This window comes from Mauremys mutica, chromosome 7 (assembly GCF_020497125.1).
Source record: "Mauremys mutica isolate MM-2020 ecotype Southern chromosome 7, ASM2049712v1, whole genome shotgun sequence".
Classification (NCBI taxonomy): Eukaryota; Metazoa; Chordata; order Testudines; family Geoemydidae; genus Mauremys; species Mauremys mutica.
The window spans coordinates 112353723-112378429 of record NC_059078.1 but is presented as its reverse complement, the minus strand read 5'-3'; the positions used below and the strand labels follow the sequence as shown (position 1 = coordinate 112378429).

The 24707-nt window shown below is 42.0% G+C and overlaps 1 protein-coding gene across 1 annotated transcript in view; it reads left to right on the top strand.

Moving 5' to 3' along the window:
* The first annotated feature begins 234 nt into the window (after nt 1-234).
* PLPP4 (phospholipid phosphatase 4) overlaps nt 235-24707 on the top strand; it is a 104607-nt gene continuing 80134 nt past the window's right edge. The window contains exon 1 of the mRNA XM_045024844.1: nt 235-624. Coding sequence (XP_044880779.1) covers nt 569-624 — 56 coding nt within the window. The 5' untranslated portion in view covers nt 235-568. The remainder of the gene's footprint in view (nt 625-24707) is intronic.

Here is a 24707-nt window from a genome sequence, read left to right as displayed (position 1 = left end):
CCCGGGGGCTGCGGGGCGGAGCTTGAAGAGCCAGAGGCAGGCAACAGCTGGGTACCGAGCAGGAGGGCAGGGAAGGGGAGTGGAGATCCCCAGGATTCTCCCCCGCCCCCGTCTGGAAGTTAGTCCCGGGGACCCTCCCCGTCTCTGCGCTTGGGCACCGGCGGAGCAGTAGCAGCAGCCGCCGCCGCTCGGGTGGAGGTGTCAGTCTGGCGGCGCGGGCTGGCAGTCAGCACAGCCCAGCGCCAGGTGCCCGCAGCCCGGCCCCGTTGCTCTGCGGGGAGAACATTGTCTGCGTCCAGCAGCTGCGGGAAGAGAGCCGGGCCCCGCTGCTGACCCTCCGCCCGGGCGGGGCGGGAATGGACAGGGCGGGTCTGGGGCTTGCTCGGGGCCGCAGATTTCCCCAGCGCGTTGTTCCCGGCGGGGGTGGGGACGGAGCGGGCTCCTGGCCGATCGGAAGCAGCTGATTCCCCCCACCCCGCTCCTCCCGGTTTTGCGGATGGAATTGAAGGCGGGGTGCTGAAGTTGCCGAAGCCTGCCTGGATCCTCCCCTCCGCCCCTCGGACAAACCATGCGGGATCTAGCGATCGAGATCGGGATACGAGTGCTGCTCTTCGGTGTCTTCGTGTAAGTACCCGGCCGAGGGAGAACTCGCTCCTGGCCCTCCCAGCTGGGGCTTCCGCCCGCCCGAACTTTTCTCTGCCTCCCCTTTGAGTTACCTGGCTCTTGACTTTCTTTAGTATCGCCTCCATTGCTTTGATACATAGCCGCCCCCCCCCTCCATCCTTTACACACACACACACACACCCCATTTCTAGATATGAATACATACACGCTCCGTGCCGATGGCAGGTTTAATGGCTTATCATGTCTGGGCTGCGTGTTTCTTGCTAAATTTCCCTCTCTGCCCCCTCGCCCCATTTGATTTTTAAAGCACAGACGGTTTTGGTCAACTGCGGCAGCTGGGATTGGAATGGCACTAAGGAAACCAGGGCTTGAGGAGCGGGGACTGCAGGAGTTGGACATGCATGCCAAGCGTCTGTCAGTCCCCCTGTCCGTCTGTCCTCCCTCCGACCTTTGTCCAGCTTCTTTCTTAATAAGCTTCTGGCTTTAGCTGAATGATGAAGGTAGGAGGGGCGGGGGGACTGCAAATAGAAGAGTTAATCACCCCTGTCAAAATCGATGCATGCTCCTAACAACTATTTCCTCACAGCCTTACTAGCCTGTGACTGAGATCTGTAGTTTTGTGCTTGTAATAGGGAAGCATTCCGTCTAGCTGTGCACAGTCCTTTCCAGCAGTGTTTTCTGTTTCAGTGGCACACACCGTAGCTGTAAGGAGATGGATAACTGTTGCTATTCCCCGAGCTAAGAAAATAGGAACGCAGGATAGTAGGGACGGATGGTTCGTATCCCTTTCTTGTCACAGACGTTTTTAAAGGCTCCAAAGCTGCTGCAGTGAATTTCATTTTGTCCCCAGGATAATCTTCTATAAAGAACATGAATAATGCCCAGTCTATGCTGGGACAACAATGATGTGTCAAGGACCTTTAAAAGATTGCTGTAAACAAATTCCCAATTTGTGTCCGAGGGGGTGTGTGTGTGTGTGTAATTCCAGCAGGTATAATCTTTTAGAGCAGTGTTATTTTCAGTTGCATAACTAATATATCACTGCCTTGAAACAACTAGCTGGGTGTTAGAATGTCATGTTTCTTTCAGAATCTTCAGTGTGTGCTCAACATTCCAAGGAGAGGCAGTCATGAGTAAAGAGCAATATAATGTCATGATTCCTAAGACAGACATGAATATCAAAATATTGTAGTTTAGATTGTGAATCATGTGTATATATATTTGTATAAAGAAAGCTAAGGAGTTGGAAAACTGACTTTTAAAGATTCTGAAAGAAGTACAAGTACTTCTATACCTACACTATTTCTTTAATTCGTACTCCTTGTCAAATAGTGCTACTCTAGTAGAAACAGTCATGCAGTAATTTTCTCTGTTTATGTTATGCATCAAACATCAACCCAATAAAATTTAATCCTTTTTTCCCTTTATGGTAGAATCCTTCAATCCTTCAATGAAAACCTTAGGTATTTTAAATGAGTTCATATTTTAGCTGCTAAAGATTTACAGATTTGTCTTCTCAAACTTTGTGATCTCTCTATGCTGCATTAGAAACTGCAGCGGTTTCTTCGATCAAATAAAGGTTACAGCCACCGGATGGAATTTTTAAAAGCCCTGTTTACTTCTTACCTCCTTAACTATGGATCTAGTTTGACACAAACACATACAGAAATAGTACAGGGTATTCATTAAGCCATGACACTGCCTTACAGCTAGTAATATTTGAATCCTTTGATTTTTATTTCTATCTGTGCCTGTCATTGCTAATGAGTCATTTGCCTAATATATTTCTCGCCAACATAGTCTTCAAAGCTCTTCTTTTTTTACTTTTTAAATATTGAGGCAGATCTTTTATTAGAAATGCAGCATGTTTGATAAATGTGACATCTTCATTTTGATCTAAATTCTGATACTTTTCATAGACTCATAGAAGTGTAGGGCTGGAAGGCACCTTGAAAGGCCATCAAGTACAGACCCCTGCACTGAGGCAGGGCCAGGTAGACCTAGACCATCCTGGGCAAATGTTTGTCCAACCTATTATTACCAATTCTCCAGTGATGGAGATTCCACAACCTTCTTTGGAATCCTATTGCAGAGCTTAAACTACCTTTATAGTTAGAAAGTTTTTCCTGCTATGTAACCTATATCTCCCTTGTTGCAGATTAAGACCATTACTTCTTGTCCTACTTTCAGCTGACATGGAGAGCAATTGATCACTGTCCTCTTTATAACAGTCCTTAACATATTTTAATACTGTGAGCCCCCCTCCCCCCGAGTCTTCTTTTCTCAAGACTAAAAATTGCCTTTTTTTTTTAAATCTTTCCCCATCAGTCAAGTTGTCTAAACCTTTTATCATTTTTGTTTGCTCTCCTCTGGACTTTCTCTATTTTTTTCATATCTTTTCTAAAGTGTGGTGCCCAGAATTGGACAGAGTACCCCAGATGAGGCCTCACCAGTGCTGAATATGGTGTGACAATTACCTCCTGTGTCTTATATATGACAGACCTGTTAATGCACCCCAGAATATTAGCTTTTTTTGTAACTGCATCACATTGCTGACCTATATTTCATTTGTGATCCATTATAACCCTGAGATCCTTTTCAGCAGTACTATCACCTAGCCAGTTATTCCCCCTTTGTAGCTGTGAAGTTGATTTTTCCTTCCTAAGTGAAGTACTTTTCACTTGTCTTTACTGAATTTCATCTTGTTGACTTCAGACCAGTTCTCTACTTGATCAAGGTCATTTTGAATTCTAATCTTGTCCTCTAACATGCTTGTAACACCTTCGAGCTTGGTATCATTTGCAAATGTTATAAGCATACTTTCCACTCCATTATCCATGACATTAATGAAAATATTGAATAGTACTGGACCCAGGACTGACACCTGTGGAACCCATTGGATACGTCCTCTCAGTTTAACATCAAATCATTAATAACTACTCTGAGTGTCTTTCAATCAGTTGTATATCCACCTTATCGTAATTTTATCTAGACCACATTTCCCTAGTTTGCTTATGAGAATATCATGTGGGACTGTGTCAAAGCTTTACTAAGATCAAGATATATCACACATACTGCTTCCCCCCATGCACTAGTCCAGTAACCCTGTTAAAGATATAAATGATTTGTTTTTGACAAATCCATGCTGGCTATTCCTTAAAACCGGCTATTATCCTCTAGGTGCTGACAAATTTATTGTTTATTAATTTATTTGTCTCCTTTGGGTTATTGAAGATATGCTAACTGTTCTATAATTCCCCAGGTCCTCTTTTTAAAGATAGGCATTGTGTTTGCCCTTCTCCAGTCCTCTGGGACCTCACCCATCCTCGGTGAGCTCTCAAAGATAATTGCTAACGGTTCCGAGACTGCATCAGCTAGTTCCTAGGATGAATTTCATCTGGCTCTGCCAACTTGAATACATCTAATTTAGCAAAATAGTCTTGAACCTGTACTTTCTCTAGTTTGGCTTCCATTCCTTTTCTTTTGTTATTAATATTAATTGTGTTGAGAGTCTGGTCACCATTTACTTTTCTAGTGAAGACTGAAGCAAAATTGGAGTTAAACACCTCAGCTTTCTTGATGTCATCAGTTATTGGCTCTCCTTTCTTGCTAAATAGACAACCTACACTCTCCTTTCTCTTTCTCTTGCTCCTAATATACACCTGTACTCTGCTATAACTCGATCGTGGGGAGCGAAAAATCCCTACCGTGTTATAGCTGAAACCCCGTTATATCGGGGTAGGGGCAGCAGGGCTCCGGCGGTGATTTAAAGAGCTCCGGGCTCCAGCCACTGTGGGGAGCCTCAGGCCCTTTAAATCGCCAGTGGAGCCCCGCTGCCACAGCCTCGCAGCAGCCGGAGCCCCAGGCCCTTTAAATTGCCGGCAAGCCCTGCTGCCATAGCCCCAGGATCAGGGCCGGCTCCAGACCCCAGCGCTCCAAGCACGCGCTTGGGGCGGCATTTTGCCGGCAGGGCGTCAGGCGGCTTCGGCGGACCTTCCGCAGTCATGCCTACGGGAGGTCCACCAGAGCCACGGACCAGCAGAACCTCCGCAGGCATGACTGCGGAGGGTGCGCTGGTCCCGCAGCTCCGGTGGACCTCCCGCAGGCATGACTGCGGATGGTTCGCTGGTCCCGCGGCTTGGGTGGACCTCCCGCAGGCATGCCTGCGGATGCTCCACCGGAGCTGCGGGACCAGCGCACCCTCCGCAGGCACGTCTGCAAGAGGTCCCCCGGAGCTGCAGGACCGGCGACCGGCAGCGCGCCCCCCGCGGCATGCCGGCGTGCTTGGGGCGGCCAAATTCCTAGAGCCGCCCCTGCCCAGGATAGCGGCGGCAGGGCTCTGACGGTGATTTAAAGAGCTCTGGGCTCTGGCCTCTGCGGGGAGCCTGGGCCCTTTAAATTGCCGGCGAGCCCCGGTGCTGCAGCCCCGGGGTAGCAGCAGCAGGGCTCCAGCGGTGATTTAAAGCGCTCGGGGCGCTGGACCCTTTAAAGCACCGCCAGAGCCCCGCTACTACCGCATGATACGCGAACCTGTTTGTGTTATATCGGGTCGTGTTATAGTGGGGTAGAGGTGTATTTAAAGCCTTATAGCCTTTTATGTTCTGTGCATTTGTACTTTAGCCTTTAAGATTTTATCTTTACATGCTTATGTTACTCTTTTATAGTCCTCCTTAGCAATTCATCCATGTTTCCACTTTTTAGAGGATTTCTGTTTGATTTTCAGATCTTTAAAGAACTCCTGATGGAGCCATATTGGCCTCTTATTATTCTTCCTATCTTTCTGTCACAACTGAATAGTTAGCAGTTGTACATTTTTTACTGTCTGCTTGAAAAACTGCCAGCGGTCCTGAACTCATTCATCCCTTATCATTTTCTTCCCAGAGAACATGGCACCTTACCTATTCTCTGAGTTTGTTAAAGTCCGCTTTTTCAAAGCCCATTCTCCTTACTCGGCTGCTCTCACTTCTTCCTTTTCTTAGAATCATGACATTATCATCTCATGATCACTACCAGCCAAATTGCCTTCCATCACCTTAAGATTTGCTATCCTGTTGGTCAGAATAATAGACTCCTACCATGATGTCACTCCATTCCCCCCACTCTTATCTTTTACCCAGTGACTTTCAACTAGTCTGCCTCGCACTTGCTTCTGGACCTCAGAATAAGTATGGATATATATATTCTTGATGTATAATGCAACACCTCCTCCCTTTTTCCTTGCCTGTCCTTCCTGAACAAGCTATACCCCTCTATACCATTATTCCAGTCATGAGATTTATCCAACCAAGTCTCTGTAATGTCAGTTAAGTAACAATTTAGCTTGTGTTAATACTTACAGTTCTTCCTGTTTATTCCCCATTGTCCTTGCATTTGTGTATAGACGTCTAAGATGTCGAGCAGCTTTTCCTCTGATTTCATTCTTCCAGCTCCTATGACTCTATTGTAATTTTCCATGTCCCTCCTCTGCCCCCCAACATTTAGCTTTCTGTCAAGGTCCCCTTTTTTAATGCTTATCTGTGGGCTTTCGTCACCTGTCCCCTTTGATGAGTCACTGCACGAAGTGTTCTTCCCCTTCTTGGTTCGGCGGACCTCATCTCTTCCCAGCAGATCTCCTTCCCACAACAGCATCCCATGATCTTCTTGATTCAATAGCTCACAGCTTTCAATGGTGGAAAGAAATGCTTTATGTAAAGTCACCAAAACTCCAGATGCATAATAACTTATCAAACAAGTCTAGCTCTTTCATACGGCTAGTCTTCCGCTCTTGCCTTCTGGAAGTTGTGGAGATATATACATTATGAAACTTTAGTAGGTAATTTTCGGCATCCGTTTGGCAAAGAAGAGATCTTGACTTCTAAAAGTACAGAAGATTTATCATTTGCAATTCACATCTGGGTAGATATTTTGTTTTATGAACGATTGTACATCAGATCGTAATAGTTATAAGGATACAATCCCTGGGTAGAATGAGAATATACTGACTTTGTATTCTGGTAATCTTAGCCTCAAGCAGCTCTCTGCTGCTATGATGATATATCGTGTTTTCCAATCTCTGTTTTTCCTTTCTAAGTTTAATTTTTTTGCAGTGAGAGGAGAAGGGGGAATTCTGCTTCTGAAACTTCTTTGGTTCATACATCTTTTTTTTTTATGTTACATCTTCTTTTGTAACACAATGGTGGTGTTATGGGGAGGAGAGATCTTTGAGATATATTTTTTTTAAACCAATAATTATTATTCTATCAGTGTTAGTGAAATCTGGCAAATTGACAGTTCCTGGAGTCTGAAGCCCTCTATCTATCCAGCCAGCCGCAATTCAAATTATCCTATGCTGTCCCACAATCCTGGCATGGAATAACCATCTAGGATTGAGAACTCTAGGACTGAGAGGGCTGTGTGGTCTCCATCCTTCATTAGGGAAAGACTCCTATGTGCATTCCGTTTATGAAGATGCTGTTGATTTTGGGTCACTACTAATTTTCACAGAATTAGAATGTTGACTTTAGGAGAATGGTTCCATAGGTTAGTACCAATCTTCTGAGAGCTGTTTGTTCCCCCCCAGGTGGCTTTTTAGCTTCAACCTTCTGACTAACTCAAAATAATATACTGGAGCATTTTTCACTATGAGACACAAAAGAGAAAGATGCACTTTCTGTACCATAACATTGGCTGGTGATGAATGTCACATTTCATAAAGTGCTGAAATATGTATAAGTGGAATATTTAATTTAGTTGTTCAGGTAACTTTGCTGACAGTTGTTGAAATCCACTATATTTCCAGTTTGAAAATACACTGTGACAACTGTCTCTCCTGTACTTAAAAGACTCTGTGCAACTTTTTCTTTTTGCAGTGGTGGTAATCACCATCTTTGATGCTTCTGATGATGGCAAAAAATTTTACTCTTAAAGGTTTTGAAAGTTCTTTTTGATCAAATGAATACCACAAACTACCATAATTTTGCACCTGGTTGAAAGTTATGTATTAGCATGGAATAGGAATAATTCTCAAGTCCAAACTAAAAAAATAATAATGATGAGGCAGTCTGAGAAATCATTTAAGTTGGTATCTTTATCTATGCTTGGTAAATAGATAAGGAACACCTTAGTTATTAAAATCCAAGTAACAAACTCCTGTGCCTTTATAAGGACCATGCGCTGAAGGTTATTTTACTCCTCAGGGTTTATTGCTACTGAAGGAGAGATGAGTTCAATAATAGTTATTTGAAGATCTCTGCCTGCCTACAGTTCTGAACCACAACTTGCTAAATTGTTTAAAAGGAAAAATGTAGGATGATGCACGCTTTCCAGGAAGCAAAGAGAGATTTTCTTTGAGTGCATTCAGTGAAACAGCTCTCGAGCCATAACTGCAAACAGAAGAAAGTGTAGTGTTGTTTTGTTATTCCATACAGCTTTTCCTGGATCTCATCTGATTAACTAAATCACTTTCCTTTTTGAAAAATATTCAGCATCATAAAATGGGCTGTTTGAACCCATCCTTCTGTGAATGGATGTGATGACTTGTAGGCAAAGAAATGCTTTTAACTGTAGGAGTTCATCAGCTTTATAACTTAAGTGTAGGCAAATTTTATATATGGTTCTACAAAATCAAATACCTTTTAAAATCAATTCAACCAATTTAATAATTAATTTGAACTTCATGATGCTTTTTTAAGTTACTCTGCATTAAAAATAAATACCATATTGTGTTTACTAGGCAAGATTTTTAGGGTAGTGGTAGGACCATTGTTTGATATAACAATCGTAAGAGTTTAATCTCTTATTCTTTCAAGAATTAAAAAAATAGTTTGGACAGATCCATGATCTGAACATATTTTTGTGCCTCTTGCATTTTGCAGTTATTCCTATGACTAAGAGTATTTTTGATAGTGCCTGATTGATGCTAAAGCATGTTAAATTTAACCTTTCAGCCACTACACAGTGACTGACTTTTGCCAGTCATTGGAGATTGACCTGACTGACTTGACAATTAGAGGAAACTACAGAAACATCTCAGGGTATATTTGGTCTTTTTCATTAAAAAAGGAAGTGGTCCTGGCAATGAAATATGCATGGAGTGTGGCTATTATATGTTAAGGATGATTGCAGATAGGCATTACCTAGTAGGCTAGTTGACAAGGTCAATCTTCAGTCTAAGCTATATCTTGAAAGGGGGTCCTTTTTAACCATTTCTTGGACATTTCAGAACATCACAACATTGGCTTAGAGTGATGATATGAGTACTGGTCTCTACTGTTGAAGGTTTAGCATGGTGACTATTAGTATCAACAACATATCTCCAATGATTCTAGAGCTGCTTCTAACTGATTAAAAAGAAAGTTTTCAGGACTGCTTCATCAAACCTTGAGCTCTTCAATGAATGTGATGTAATTACAGTATAAATGCTGCTAGGGATCAGATATTTTTCCAACAGCACAATCTTGTTAATAACATCCCTTGAAGATAAATGTTTACACAAATGCTTCCCAAACTATTGGTTGTGATCCACTTATGAGTCATAAAGGTTTACAGTGGAAAGTGTCGGTGTATTCTACATAATGTTAGAGCAACTGCTTCAAAAATGATCTGAATGCAATTGTCTTCATTGGAGCAGACAAAATGACCAAGTCTTTTGTGGCACTTGTATTTTCAATAGGTTTTCAGGATTTTTACATTCATGTTTTGGGTTTTTGTGCAATTAAATAGCATATCAGTAATAACAGCACTAGGTATGCAGCCTTCTTTTTTTGACTCATTCCTGTTCAGGAGATTTTACAGATCTGGATAATATTTCTAATGTCTCTAAATAAATAGGATGTTTTCTGGTTGTGAATCAGACTGTAACATTTATTATGTATATTGTATTTTACTGTCTGTGATGGGTTGGACCCTTCTGTCCAGGATGCCACCTGATGTGCTGGGGTCCCACATCACAGTTCTGCCTGTTCTACTACCCTGGGTTTCCTCACCCTATCTTAGCTGTCCCAGGTCCTCGAGACTTCTCTGGCACACACAGAGGTAGGGAAACACCCAGCTGCAAATGGACAGAGGGATCAGCTCTGTGATTCACCCAGCACACACTTGCACACCTCCTTTGGGGTATAAATCCAAAACAATATTGCCCTGCATAGTACAGAAATCTATACAATGTAAGCTCATAAATTCACCCCCTCCCTCAATGTGGAGAGAGATATGCATAACTTCTTCCCCCTTCCCCTTCCTTCCCCCTCAGTTATACATTGTACACACTGGGCTTTATATTAAACAAAAACAAGTTTATTAACTACAAAAGGCAGATTTTAAGTGATTATAAGGGATAGCAAACAGAACATAGCAGATTACTAAGCAAATAAAACAAAACACGCATACTACGCTTAAGATCTTAAAGAAATTGGTTACAAGAAGTAATTTCTCACCCTAAATGTTGCAGAAATTCTTGAAGGTTAGCTACCCTGACTGCAGCTTAAATCTTCAGACACCATATTCACAGACCAGATCCCTTTTCCAGACTGGGCTCAACTCTTCCCCAACCAGGTCTTTGTTTCTCAGATCCTTCCAGCTGTCATCCTGGGTGGGGCTTCAGTGAAGAGTGAACCTAGACCAACTTACTCCCTAGACTTAAATATAATTTACATAAGGCGGGAACCTTTTGTTTCCCAGTCTTGACCTCCCCCTCCTTTTAGTGGAAAATCACTAGAAGTCCAAGATGGTGTTTAGTACCAGATGACATGACCACCTGATCTTGTAGTATCAAAGCAACATCCCAGGATGCTTCTCAGGAAGGAGAGAGATTAGTATCTTCAAAGTCTTATTGTTTCTTCCTAATGGCCCATCAAGACTGATGGCCTGCTGTCAGGTGGGTGTTTCCCAAGTACACACACAATTGTAATTATTACATAGTCAATATTCCTAACTATAGATACAGCAATGATACATGCATACCCACTGGATAATCACATTCAGTAAATAATAACCTTTCCAATGATATCTTGCATGACCCATCTTGCACAAAACGTATCTTAGCTATGCCATATTCATATCCTAACAATATTTCTATAAGGAATATGGAGTGTAAGGTCACACTATATATTTTCATTCTCTGTAAGCTTCAACTGCCCAGGTGGTCAAATATTCATGTTTGTTAAAATATTATGTGTTCATTGACTTTTGATTATAATGAAATGGGAGACAAAGAAACCAGAGTAACTTTGAATTGCATATGCTAGGGGTTAGGGCCGGGGTAGGCAACCTATGGCATGTGTGCCAAAGGTGGCACGTGAGCTGATTTTCAGTGGCACTCACACTGCCCGGGTCCTGGTCACTGATCTGGGGGGCTCTGCATTTTAATTTAAATTTTAAAAGCTTGTTTAAGGTTTTTAAAATGTTTAACAAGCTTTTTTACTTTACATACAACAATAGTTTAGTTATATATTATAGACTTACAGAAAGGGACCTTCTAAAAACGTTAAAATGTATTACTGGCATGCAAAACCTTAAATCAGAGTGAATAAATGAAGACTCGGCACACCACTTCTGAAAGGTTGCCGGCCCCTGGGTTAGGGTAACAGTATTTACAAGCTGTGTTGTTGCTTACATTAAGATTGCTCATGCAGTGAAATGAATCAAGTGGTAATACAGCTATGAATCAGAAGTGCACCCCTAATAATAAATCCTTAGCTAGTATAAATCAACTTCAGTGGAGCTCCTGTGACTTGCCGTAGCTGAGAACTGACACAATATGTATAAACCTTCAAAAAACCTGAAATTAACTAACAGCAACTTCTTGTAAAAGAAATATTATTCACATAGATGGGTAGTGGAAGGCAAGGGCAGTAGTAATACGCACCCTCCTTGGGTGAATGCTGAGCAGGTTCAAGAATGGAGCATGAACTCACAAGCAGGCCTGTATAGATATGAGAAAATCACTGCAGTCAGAGATCATCATTTAAATATCCCTCGTCTGGAAGTTAGTGTGGGAAACAGAAATCCCAGACTTGGCTAAACCTCTATTTTATGTTGTAACCTTGGGGTCGAATACTTTAACAACATTTTGAATGAACAAGAGTTTTGCTGTTGTCCTTGAAATTTCCAGCAAAGCGGTAGCTGTCAGCTGAACAATATTTCTTCTTTGGATGGATCTGAGAATGCTTATGGGGTCCTGTGAGGTGTGTTTGGGATAGCACCTTTTCTCTAGAAACAATGGACTAGATCCTCACTCAGAGTAAGCTGGCATATCCCGATTGACTTCCAGTTTATCTGGCTTAATGTCTTCATAGCCCAGATTGGGAATTATTATTAATAATACATTTTATTCCTGTAGTACCCAAAGCACTTTGTCAGGGTGGGTAAGTACTGCTAGGAGAGATTGGTGAATAGTGCAGACACTGAATTCTGAAAGATATAGCCATCTTGCTCCTGTTCAGACTCCTTTTCATTCGCTATTAACGAGCCTCTTTGTTCACACTGATGTCTGCAGAATGGCTAGTCTTGGTCTACCTGGATTTGCTAGTGAACAAGTCTATTTGTTCTTCATTAGTCTACTCTTTCTATTGTCCAATGAGGGAGCAGAAATAATACCATGCGATTAAGGTGACTGATTACACACCATGAATAATAAAGCATGAACACTCAAAATGAAAATATCACGAGTGACTCATAGGTTGAAAATTGTTGGCCAGGTCTAGGAAAGAGATGGACATAAAAGTAGCTATGTTCATTTCTCCTTAGCTGAGCTTGAAGTCCTTATCGTGTGGGACTTTGAAGAGAGGAAGCAAAGGGGGCAAATGATGGAATGTCATCCCCAGTATGTAGAAAATGTAATTGTTAAAGCAGATGATGCCCCAGGACAAGCTGTCAGAACTACACAGCTCCTTGTAGCTTGTTAGGACTGGGTGAATGGAAGCCTATTGCTTGAGTAGGCAGAGTTCTGTTAACACAGGAATGACTCTTGAGGAGTTCCCTTTTTTGCTGAAAGGTTGTAATTGATTCTATCTAACCTATCTATCCATCCATACCGTGCAATCTGTTTACATGCATTCAGAGGATTCCCTAAACTGCATCAGTATCTTATTTGTTAAAGTTCACATGATGTTTCTTACAAGGCTTGTTCTGCTGGGCCTAGTATGACACAATTGTTACTGCTCCTTGACATGGCATGGACTCTACCTGCCTTTTCCTATTTATCAGAAAATCACGCTTCTGATCTGCATCTGTAGCAGAAGAGTGGAAGCTGAAGATGTAATGACATATCTAAGCCTTTTCATTCACCCTCATAGTTATGGCTACAAAAGGAAAATGTTTTGATAGACCAAAAAAAGAAAAACATAAAATAACACACTCAAAAGGCTTAACGTGTGTCAACAGAGCAAACTGTACAAAGCTCAGCTGTTTCCCTGCACAGGGACCTATGTAAAAATGCAGATCTCTCCTTCAGTGTTGATATCTGCATGTTGACGCCACCTGAGTTTTGAAACTCACTCAAAATTTTGTCCTTTCACTTCACATCAAAACAAAAGGAAACCATAAGCTATAAACTGAAAAGCCCTAAGCTTCAACCAATGGCTCAAACATGGCATGCAACAGAAATAGATCAGCAGTGGGACCCAACACAGTTGCTGCCACAGCATCAGTGCCCAGCTACTGGGTTTTAAAGAACTGACACAAGAAGGGGGGCGGTGTGTATCAACTTAAAGGTTAGCATGGAGATGACAGTGAAATACAAAGGGACCTTTAGCAGGGAGGTACTGAGAGAATGAAAGGAAGTGAGAAGGAAAAGTTATGGTCACCAACAGAAACCAAATATCTTTGTTAATCTCCCCTGTTGTTTCAGTTTCTCATTTTATAGCCAACAAGATGACAATATACAAGTAAAGTTGGAGTGTGCGCTGTTTTATCAAACGATCTGTGAACATTAAGCAAATGTTCTAGGGAATTCTGAGAGTAATTTGGTTGAAAACAAGGACTCCTTGAGGTATAAGAAAAAACAAACATTAAGAAGTCTCAACAATAACACTTTTTGGCTGTCTGCGATATATTTGGATTGATTATTAGTGTAGTTGTGTGATTAAGTCTTTAATATGAATTATGTTTTTCAGTTAGTTCTGAAGAATAGAAAACTGCCTGCTTTGAATTAATCCACTGGCAGAACAATGTCTTATGAAATCTTCTACTACTGTGTCAGCATTTTAACTGCTTAGGGTTGTGTTTATTCTTCACAGAGATTAAAGGGACACTGTTAAGTAGCTTAGGCCCCAAAATTAAGTTTTGTACATAAAAAGAGTGCGTGGGCAACAGTACTTAACATAAATCAAGAATTGTTGTATAGAATGAAAAATAATTCAGTACAAATATTAGCTGGTAGGATGAAGAATAAGGTTTCACTTTCTTGGTATCTGTGCTACCACAAGCCTTCCATTATTATTAGTTATTTCTGTTACACCAGTGCAGAGATGATACATTGGGCTAGGTGCTGTACATACACATGGTGAGAGAGTGCCTGCCTCAAAGGGCTTGCACTTAAACAAGACATAGGGTCAGAGGAGGAAGTATGATCCTCATATTGGCTGAACTAAAGCACAGAGAGATTAAGTTATTGCATAGAGTCAGTCAGGAAGTCCATGGCACAGCTGAGAATTGACCCAATATCTTCCTGAGTTCCACGGCAGTGCCGTACCCACAAGGCCATTCTTCCTCTCTATTAGCATGTCAGTCATGCACAGAATCTTGTAGAAAGAAAACAGTAAACAAGACTGTGGCAAATTGCCAGCACTATTATGATCGGTCTCGCGCTTTCTCTTCTTTGGGGGGGGTTCAGGGCGCCATTTCTTGCCCCTGAATTGGAATATTAATTGCCCCACTAGTGTCCTTGAGGAGGGGAGTGGAGAGGGAGGGACCTGGGCCCGCCCTCTACTCCAGGTCCCAGCCCAGGGGCCCTGAGGATAGTGGTGAACCACTTGAACTGACGGTTCCTTCCCCAGGTTACTTCCCTCTCCTGCCCTTCAGCTTGTGGGGGGGCTTCCTGCCCTCCCTCTGCACAAGCCAGGTGCCCCTCGGGTCTTGGACTTCTTAGCCCACTGCAGCACTCCTCCAAACTTTCCTCTGCTTCCCTTCAAACTCTTCTCTGCTCCAACACCAATCCTTTCTGCTCCAACTCCCACACTGTCTGATTAAAGCAGGGGGTTTTTATCATGTGACTGACTGCAGGTGCTCTAATTGGCTTCAGGTGCTCTAGTTAATCTATAGCAAACTTTCTTCCCCTTACAGGGAATAAGACTCCCATCTAACCCTCTCCTGCTGCCCTCTGGCCATGCTGTATCACAAAGATCTAAATTAAAAAAAAAAAAAAAGCCTTTGAGGTCTTCTTTATATATCATAAAAACAAGCAAACAAATAAACAAGAAGGCACAAACTCCTCCACTTTCCAGGTCATGTGCATGACTATATCTTGATGAAGGCCCAGAATTAGGGATACGTGAGTCAGTTTGGGTAAAATAAGAAATAACCAGAACTTTTACCCTAAATTTTACACTTGCTTGTTTTAATCTTCGCCCCCACCCCCATTTGTTTTCATTTTTTTGCACCTCTGCTTTCCCAGGCTCTCACCAGGTCTGGAAGCAGAAATGTCAGGAGTAGTCTTAGAAGATTTCCAGCCTGATCTTGTTGACTTCAGATGTGATGCGACTCGATATATGCATCTGAACTTCCAGATGCTATACGAAACCAAACCTCTGAGCTCTTCCCTCATCAGGAGCTCACACCCCTCTCAAGGCTTACATCCTGCTCACATGGGGCATGTTGCTTGCGGCTTATTGGCAATTCAATGGGTACAGAGCTATATCCCTAGTCAGTAGTGAGCTTTAATGTTCCAGACTCAGGTGTACTTGAAGGATGAGGGTTATTTTGTTACTTGCCAAATGAGCGGTACATATTTGCTGGAGGAAGAGCTAAAACCCCTTTATGAGATTTCAGCCCATTATCCTGTTCCTTCCAAGTTTTAGACTATAGCCCAACGTAGACCGTCTGTTACAGAAAGGAAATGAGATGGCTGTGGGCTATTTATTTATTGCTGTCGATTTTTCTCAGTGTATCAGTCTATCGTGCTTAATCTCAGATAATTCTGACACTTGGAAAACATCAGATGTTTGACAGACTTTAGAGCTACACTGTCCCCTGTCATGTGTTTTGATGTTAGGACTCTGGACTAGATTGTAAAACGCAACAGTCGATGATTTCAATTTACTAAAGCATTTACCTCATATCATCCCCATAATGTCTGTGCTATTAAGCCCATTATTAGGCAGCCACAAGCACATGAAATTATATTATGTATCACCTGATCAAAATTAATTGTAATTATAATTATTATTATAAAAGGGGAGTGATGACTGTTCAGAGTCCATAATACATTAACTCATCCCACGTACCATTCAGTTAACAATTTTTGCAGACATTTAAGGTACTGTAGTGGCTCTCAACCTTTCCAGACTACTGTTCCCCTTTCAGGAGTCTGATTAGTCTTGTCACCCCCAAGTTTCACCTCACTGAAAAACTACTTGCTTACAAAATCAGATATAAAAATACAAAAGTGTCACAGCCACAGTATTACTGAAAAATTGCTTACGTTCTCATTTTTACAATATAATTATAAATCAGTTGGAATACAAATATTGTACTTACAATTCAGTGTATAGTATAAGGAGCAGTATAAACAAGTCATTGTCTGAATGAAATTTTAGTTTGTACTGACTTCGCTAGTGCTTTCTATGTAGCTTGTTAATCTAGGCAAATATCTAGATGAGTTGATGTATCCCTGGAGGAGCTGAATGCCAACACGGGGATGTTTTTATTTTAAAATGAGTCTTACATATTGAGATGAACAGGAAGCAAATGATGCAACGACAGAATTAAATAGGTTAAAAGAAATGACAGTAGAATAAAAGAAGCAAAGAGAATCAAAAATATGAGAATTGGACCAGTTCTGCGGTATTTTTTCCTATTTCTTCATAATCACCCTGTCATCTGCTACCTTGTTCAGTGTAGCATTATCCAAGTTCCCCCCCTGCTTCTTTCTTGTCACTTTGATCATTATCCTCTATAAGGGGGAAACAGTTATGAAAAGGTCAGAGTAAAAGTTGTCTAACTCCCACATAAGAAATCTCTTTTGCTTTTCATTGAATAGAGGTTTTCTTGGTCAAATTGTTTCCCTTTTTACACACTGGGAATTATGATACTTAGCAAGATACAGTGCTATTCATGTTCCATATGCTTACCAAACATTAGCTAATTAATAGGAAGAGCTTCTAGGCTTTAGGAACTCAGATTCTTTTGGCACATGTAAAATAAATGTTAGATCCATGCCAATGAAATTATCCTGCTGTGTTTATCAAATGTACTTGTGTGGTTCATGCATGTTCAGTTAACCATTGCCTTTTCCTAACATAAGAATATTTCCTCTTAGGCGTGATAGGACTGTATGAGTACAATCATGTAGTCAGATTGGAATCATATTTTAGGGCTTGAGAAAGCAGTGGACTTGTAACTTGGTGGTGAGAAACCTCCCACTGACTGATTAAACTTCCAGCTGACATTCTTTCATAAAGATTTTGGACAGAAATAAAACTCAGGCATTCACCTTTAGAACCTTATTTGAACTGAACTTTGTCAAAAAACAGCAACATAGAATGCCCCTTGAAACTTTCCAACTCCCATTCCTTCTGTGTTTGTGTAGGCGTGTGTGTGTAGCAGGTCCTGAGACAAAAGATCCAATCTCCAGGCACAGATCTAAAGGCAGATACTTATTATTATGTACTGTATGTATTATCTTATGTATCTATTATCTGTTAAGCATCAAGAGGCCCAAACACCATATCAGGACAGGGACCAGTAGCTAGATACTGATGATAGATACAAGAATGGGGATCAAAAGGACCACCATCATCCACAGTCTGATCAAGAACTCCATCTGGCTTGCATCACTGGGATAGCCTTCTGGCCCAGTGCTAGTACAGTACACTCCTATTAGGCTACTCAGTGAAACAGTAGACCAGACAGTGAAAATGAGGAGGAATGGCCATTGAGATGTAGAAGATGCCCCAAAACATACACCCGGTATGTGAGTTGAGGGACAAGGCCAATTTGGAAAACCTGCTGCTAAGAATCTCTCAAAGTCCCATTGTCTTTCTACCCTAGTCCAGTGCTTAATTTGTGTCAGGGCTTGCCAGGGCTGAGGCCCAGCACCTCTAGGCATAGCACATCAGTTATGAAAATAAAAAACTTGCTTGACCACCTAATTGCTGCTCCTCACCTCTTTCATTATAAATTGAGCACTGCCCTAATCCAACCATCACCTCCTTCAGACAGTTATCAGGGCATGCCTTTCTGTCCATCTCGGAGATGGGACAATCATGAAGAGCCACACCTAGTAATTGAATTGAGTGAGCTTCAGAGGGCTCTGATAGCTGAGAACAGTGTCCAGCTATAGGATCAATGGACTGATGGACTCATAAGACAATACAACCAGCTGCTGTCCACATCCATTGATGCACTGGCGACTATCAACCTCACAGATCGCCTGTGTTCACAGATAGCTCACGTCAGCTAAAGCGTAGGGGCAGGAGATTAGCATGATGATGGCATAAGGCCCAAACCAGATATGACTGACAGCAACAGAAAAGTCCTGTGGCTGCAAGCGGTTTCAAGAGACCCAACATTGACCTTACAAACTCCCAATCAGTGGAGATGTCCTAGAATGTTGACTAATCAATCCAGAGTGCCTGCAATGATTCCCAGGCCCAAGTCAAGTTGGTGGTGAACATGACACCTGCCCTGGAAACATTTGACCCAGTTAATTTTCTGTTCCCCTATTTAATGGGTACACTATAACTACACACCAAACATTCTCCTCTTGGCCACAAAATAAAAAATGGAATAAAGTCATCTGTGTTACCAGCTTTGCCAGTTACTTTGGGATATGCTCATTTATTAGGGTTACTCTTCTGTGTGTGTGTGGGGGGCGGAGGTGGTCTGTACTTCTATCAATGTACTGCTTGTGTCACTTGTGTTCTCATACGGAGTTCTACTTCTCCCTGCTGCAAGTTTCCTCCCAATGGAGCTATCCTGCAGGACCTAGGTTCCCCAGGGCTGGGTTCTTCCAGCTCCAGAATCAGACTAACATGCACGCATGTGCACGCGCGCGCACACACACACACGTACATCTGGGAGGATCAATTTAATCAGCACTCCCAAGCTGATCCCTTATATGTCCCTGGACTCAGTAGGCTGGGTCAAACAGCACCTCCAAGCTGTCATCCTCATATGTCATCTGTACCTCACCAGAATAGAGCACGCCTGAGCAGGCTGGGTTGAACAGTATTTCCAAGCTGCCACCCTTATATGTCCCTGGTTCAGCATGTCTCTATCCCCTGTTTCATGTTACAATTGTTCTGGTAGTAATGCACTTGATGAGCAAACCCCACAGGATTTTTGGGCTCTGCAGGGATCTTGTCGCTTAGGTACAAGGAGTGTTGCAGAGCGAATGAGGAAACCAAAAAACACCCTTGGGGAGGAGAGAGAAGCAACCAGCTTAATCATGAAAGTTATTTATTGCCAGGTAATAACCATAGGGGAGCCAAACAAACAAACCAGTGATAATATTAAATCTAACTTAAATTTGATTATAAAAGTCAGGTTTAGAAAACTATAACTGATCACACAAGTCAGGGTCAGAAGGCTACACCTAGAGAGAGAGAGCTGAGTTCTCCCCACTCCATGAAGCTTGAATCGATTGGGGGTCCCAGATGGTGGTGGTAGCTGAGGGTCTGGAGTGCTGGAGACAGGCAGAGCCCCCAGCACGATCAGTCAGGAGAAGATGAAGTCCCAGTGGAACTGATGCAGATTTTGGATCCAGGCATCAGAACAGTTACTTGAGCATGGGTAGGAGTTTTTGTAGAGAAACAACAGTGGTTCAAGGGAGAACACTAGATTTGTGTGTGTGTAAACAAGGGGGTATACCAAAGTTGTTTTGTTCAGGCTAGACCAGGGGTAGGCAACCTATGGCATGCGTGCCGAAGGCAGCACACGAGCTGACTTTCAGTGGCACTCACACTGCCCAGGTCCTGGCCACCCATCTGGGGGGTTCTGCATTTTAATTTAATTTTAAATGAAGCTTCTTAAACATTTGAAAAACCTTATTTACTTTACATACAACAATAGTTTAGTTATATATTATAGACTTATAGAAAGAGACCTTCTAAAAATGTTAACGTATTACTGGCACGCGAAACCTTAAATCAGAGTGAATAAATGAAGACTCGGCACACCACTTCTGAAAAGTTGCTGACCACTGGGCTAGACCATGGAAGCTGATTATTCCTGGCTTTGGGCGGTGTTCCTTGGAGGGAGCTCACAATGCAATTAGGGAGCTTCACTGTTTTGGATACCAATAAAGGATTTATTACTAGAATTGGTCTGAAAACTACTGAGCTGGGTATGTGCAGGAGTGGGTTCATTAACATCTGGAGCAGAGATCCCCCATCATGCAGTGCTTTCCTGCTTTTCTGGTCCCAGAGTTCTGTGCAGTTCTTGCCTTGGAATCTCTGTTCTCCATTCTGTATGCTAATGGAAATGCCTCCTTGTCCCATCTTTGATGCAAATGAGGCTAGGGGAGTTTCCTTAATTCTGTCATCTTTATCCCAAGAGTTTAGGTGTGTCTCCCACTGCCTTTTCATTGCTTGTTGTAAGTCTTTCTTTTGATGCAGATTTGGTTCAAGCAGAGGCTGGGTTGTGTGTGTGTGTAGGGGGGTGTCTTTCATGAGTCAGACAGGCTGGGTACTGCGTCCTGGTTCCCCAAGAACACATAGCTGCTAGGTAACATCTACATTCCCTTTTTAATGACTGTGTGGTTTAAAACTCATGTTACAACTGATTTTAAATAGAATTTTAATCAAACTGAGGTTCCATAAATGTCAAGGTCTAGTGGGGTAGTGGTGTATGCAGTGATTAAATTTAGCACGAGCGCCTCTGATTTAAAGCATGGAAAAGTCTTTGGCATCAACTGCAACCTATTTATCCTAGCCAGATCCATGACTTGAAAACCAGCATTCTGATTTTCAGTGGCATTAAATAAAAATATTCCTAGCAACTCTCTTACCTTTCCACTCCTTGATTAGCATAGGAACAAATTGCTTTTATGGTCCTTCACCCCCAGTCCCCAATTCACTTCTCTTTTGGTTCATAATTATTTGATGCTTTCCCTACTGATTTCCTTCAAACATCTCCTGGGCAAAAACATGCTGAATTTTTTGATGTTTTAAATGGAGCAAAGTTTGATGCTACAGAGGAAACATTGTTAATTTTGTATAAACATTGTAAGGTCACTGCAGTTTATTTATTCAAGATACCCAGGAGAGTGTGAGGACTGCAAATTATGGGGAGGCTGAGTACACACAATTTCTCAGTAATAAAAGATCATCTGATCACTAGTCCAAGGCCACAGCTTAGAAAAGTTTACTGGTCTTGAAAACATCTGTACCAGTCTGTTAGCTATATTCCTGTCACAAGGCGTCAGTGAGCAGCGCGATCTAGCCTGTTGTCGTGGTCTCTCCAATTAAGCCTAAATCCTTCTCTGTGCTGCAGCAACGTCAGTGGTGCAGTGCCTGTGCAACTTTCTTTCCCACATGGTTTTAGCAGCTAATTGTTGTTATTTATTATAGAGGTTGTCTTATTGCTCATCATATTCTAGGTACTTTCTGAGTGCGGAAGAAGTCACTGTTCCTGCCCCAAAGAGCATACAGTCTATAAAAGGAAGGACAGTTGAGCGGGGTGGGGGGAGAAAGGGATGCAACATGCAGGGGGCTCCGGGTGATGATAGGCACACAGCTAATTATTTACAAGTTCTCCTCTCCTCATCTTCTCTCTACCACTAGGCACTTTACATTTCAACACAACAATCCTCAGTCAATTTCAGTGACCTTATGGCCCTTTCGTCCAACATTTAACTCCTTCCTTTCACACAAATGAACCATTCAGTGGTATGCAGTGTTGTTGTAGCTATGGCGGTCCCAGGATATTAAACAGACAAGGTGGGTGATGTAATATCTTTTATTGGAATAACATCTGTTGGTGAGAGAGAAGCTTTTGAGCGTACACAGAGCTCTTCTTCAGGTCTTGGAAACTTACTCTGACTCTCCAACCGCACAATCCTAGTTGTCACCTACTGCCTCTCACTGGAACCAATACAGGGTATTTTCAAACAATTACAACCTATACTCATTGGGGACCCCATCCTGAAAGAAATTTTCCTGAACCCCCTCTTGTGGCCTTCAAACAACCTCTCCAAGCTCCTCCTCAGAAGCAAGCTCCCCACAGACCAGGACACACCAACTCAAAGTGGCACCAGACCCTACCAGAACAACAGATGCAAAACCTGCAGACGTATCTCCACTGCTACAATGACCAATACCCCTCACAACATATCTTTGAAGATCCGTAGGTCCTACACGTCTATCACAATGTGTGGTGTACCTCATCCAGTGCACTAAATGCCCCAATAACAACTATGTGTGTGAAAGCAGACAATCACTATGCTCTCAACTGAACTCCCAAAGGAAAATTATAAAAGACAAAAACACCATATCACCTGTGGGTGAACACTTTTCACAAAGCGTTCACTCTATATCTGACCTATCAATCCTCAAATGAAACCTGCACAGTTTCAGAAGATGATCCTGCGAGCCTAAATTCATAACTTTGTTTGACACGAAAATTCATTGTCTGAATAGAGACACTGGACCTATGGCTTATTACAACAATCTATGACCCATTAACAATCCCTCCTAGCTCCTCCCCACCTCCACTTTCCTCCCTATGTCTGAAGGGTTGTTAACTCACCATTTTATCTTGAATGGTCCCTTGAAACATGTTAACTACTTATGCTAAACAATCTGTTCCATCTTGTATTTAGCCATGACACTCTGAGTAAGTTTCCCAAACCTGAAGAAGAGCTCTCTGTAAGCTCAAAAGCCTCTTGAAACACATACAGAAATAAGTGGAGTTAAGGGGTCACCAACCTGAACAGGTAGGGAAACACTGCCCTGCAGGTATTGGTAGAAGCATGAAATTGTGGGAGAATCAGAAATGCTAAAGTTAAAGATAAAAGGAAATGGCATAAAGCATTTTGAGCTCTGTCTGCTCACAAGCTATAGGACCTTAAAAATACAATCAGCCTACACTGATTCTTCAGTCTCATGCTGCCCTATTGGCCATTGATCCAAGATTGGTTATAAGAAGTCCTGTACTTTGCAGCAGTGTGATTTCTGGTTTCTTTTTTTCTGTTGCTGTCCCTATCAGTCATAATAAATACCAGCCCATAATCACAGGGTCACTGTGAATAAAGTGAGGCATCAGGTTTTTCGTTTCTGGAATAATAAAAACAATTTCTGAATTATCTTCATACAGTGTTACTGATTAATATTAAATAGCCTGTGTCCCTCAGGACAAGCAAAGCCAGTCAAGTTTCACATCAGGATTATAGATTGTTAATCAAAAGTGAGAGTAAACATTGCATATTGTTACACTAATAAAATAATACCAACAGGATCTTATAAGAGGGATAAGGCAAAATGCCACATTTACTGCAAATATAACAGACAGTTGTTACATTCATTCATTCACACGAACACTCACACAGGTTCTGCATTAATCAGTTAGTTACCAGCCTGGAAGTTGCTCATGACAGAATACTGGCCAGGTATCCTGTCCACGAGAGTGGAGCCGAGTCTGTGTCAGTCTGTGTCAAACCTGATGCTCCTGGAGGGTGGTAGCAGAACCAGAGACTCAAAGTTCTTAGTCTTTAGAGTCCATTTTTATAGGAATTTATTCCTATGTCAGTCTATGGGAATTGCTTCATCCTGCTGTTGCATAATCAATCAGCAGGTGGCACATTCCTGGTAGCTCCCTGCTGTCAGATGTTGGTTTTTTCTCATCCTTTGAGATGGTGGGGTGGATTATAGTTTGCTCTCCGGGGGTCATCTGGTTGTTCCCACTTGATGCCTTTTCGAACGATGGATACTGCATTCCTAGGCTGGCACCTCCCTGATCATTCATGTAAACCAAGCTTTCATTCACATACATTCCTTCTTTTAATCACATTTATTTTACTGTCTCCACCACTTTCAGGGTGTTACTAATTTATTTGAGACTCCCTGCCCTTTGATTACAGAGGGAGGGTTTTTTTTTTCTGTGCTGCTTCTCCTAAGAGCAGTTGCCCTTACAATGTATCGTTTTGAGTGGTGAGTTAATTAACGGCTCATTGCATTTGTTTACACAATATCAACTACAGAGTATGCCCAGAGAACAGCATCAACTGACTGTTTGCAAGTTTTACATAGCAATAAAGTATTTTTCTGAGAACAGATGCAATCAATGGCTTACAAATTTTACACAGACAGTAGCTTGTAAATTAACAATAAATCCAAGAGATCTTTTACCTGGTAATGCTATGAGATTTAAATTATGGATTTAAATTACGGGGGAGCAATTATGGGGAATCACTTTCATTTCTAATATAAACCTTCTTTAATATCCCTACAATATCACTGTATGTGGCAGCATATAATGCAGCATTTTAGCTGTTAAAATGGAGACAAAACTCCCTTTGAATCAATATAGCTGTTTCTTTATCTCCTTTCAGTTCAAGTGGAAATTTGATATTTATTTAACCTATTTGTTTCAGCGCGGCTATAACATGTTATTACAACAACCTTCTATCAAATAATCAAACAATACTTCACAAACATTAACAACTGAATCCTCACAACATCCTTGTTAAGGGATAGATATAATAATGCCCCCATTTTATAGATGAGGAAACAGAAGTTAAGGCCAACATTTTCATACTATAATATCAGTCAGTTGTGGATACTCCACAGGTGTGAAAATTAGACCATTAAGGCCTTGTGTACATTGCCACTTTCCAGCCAGGGCCGGCTCCAGGCACCAGCATTCCAAGCTGGAGCTTGGGGCAGCAATTTGAAAGGGGTGGCTGTCCCTGTTGTTTTGCCCCCAAGCAGCATGCTGAATTGCCGCCGCAGGTG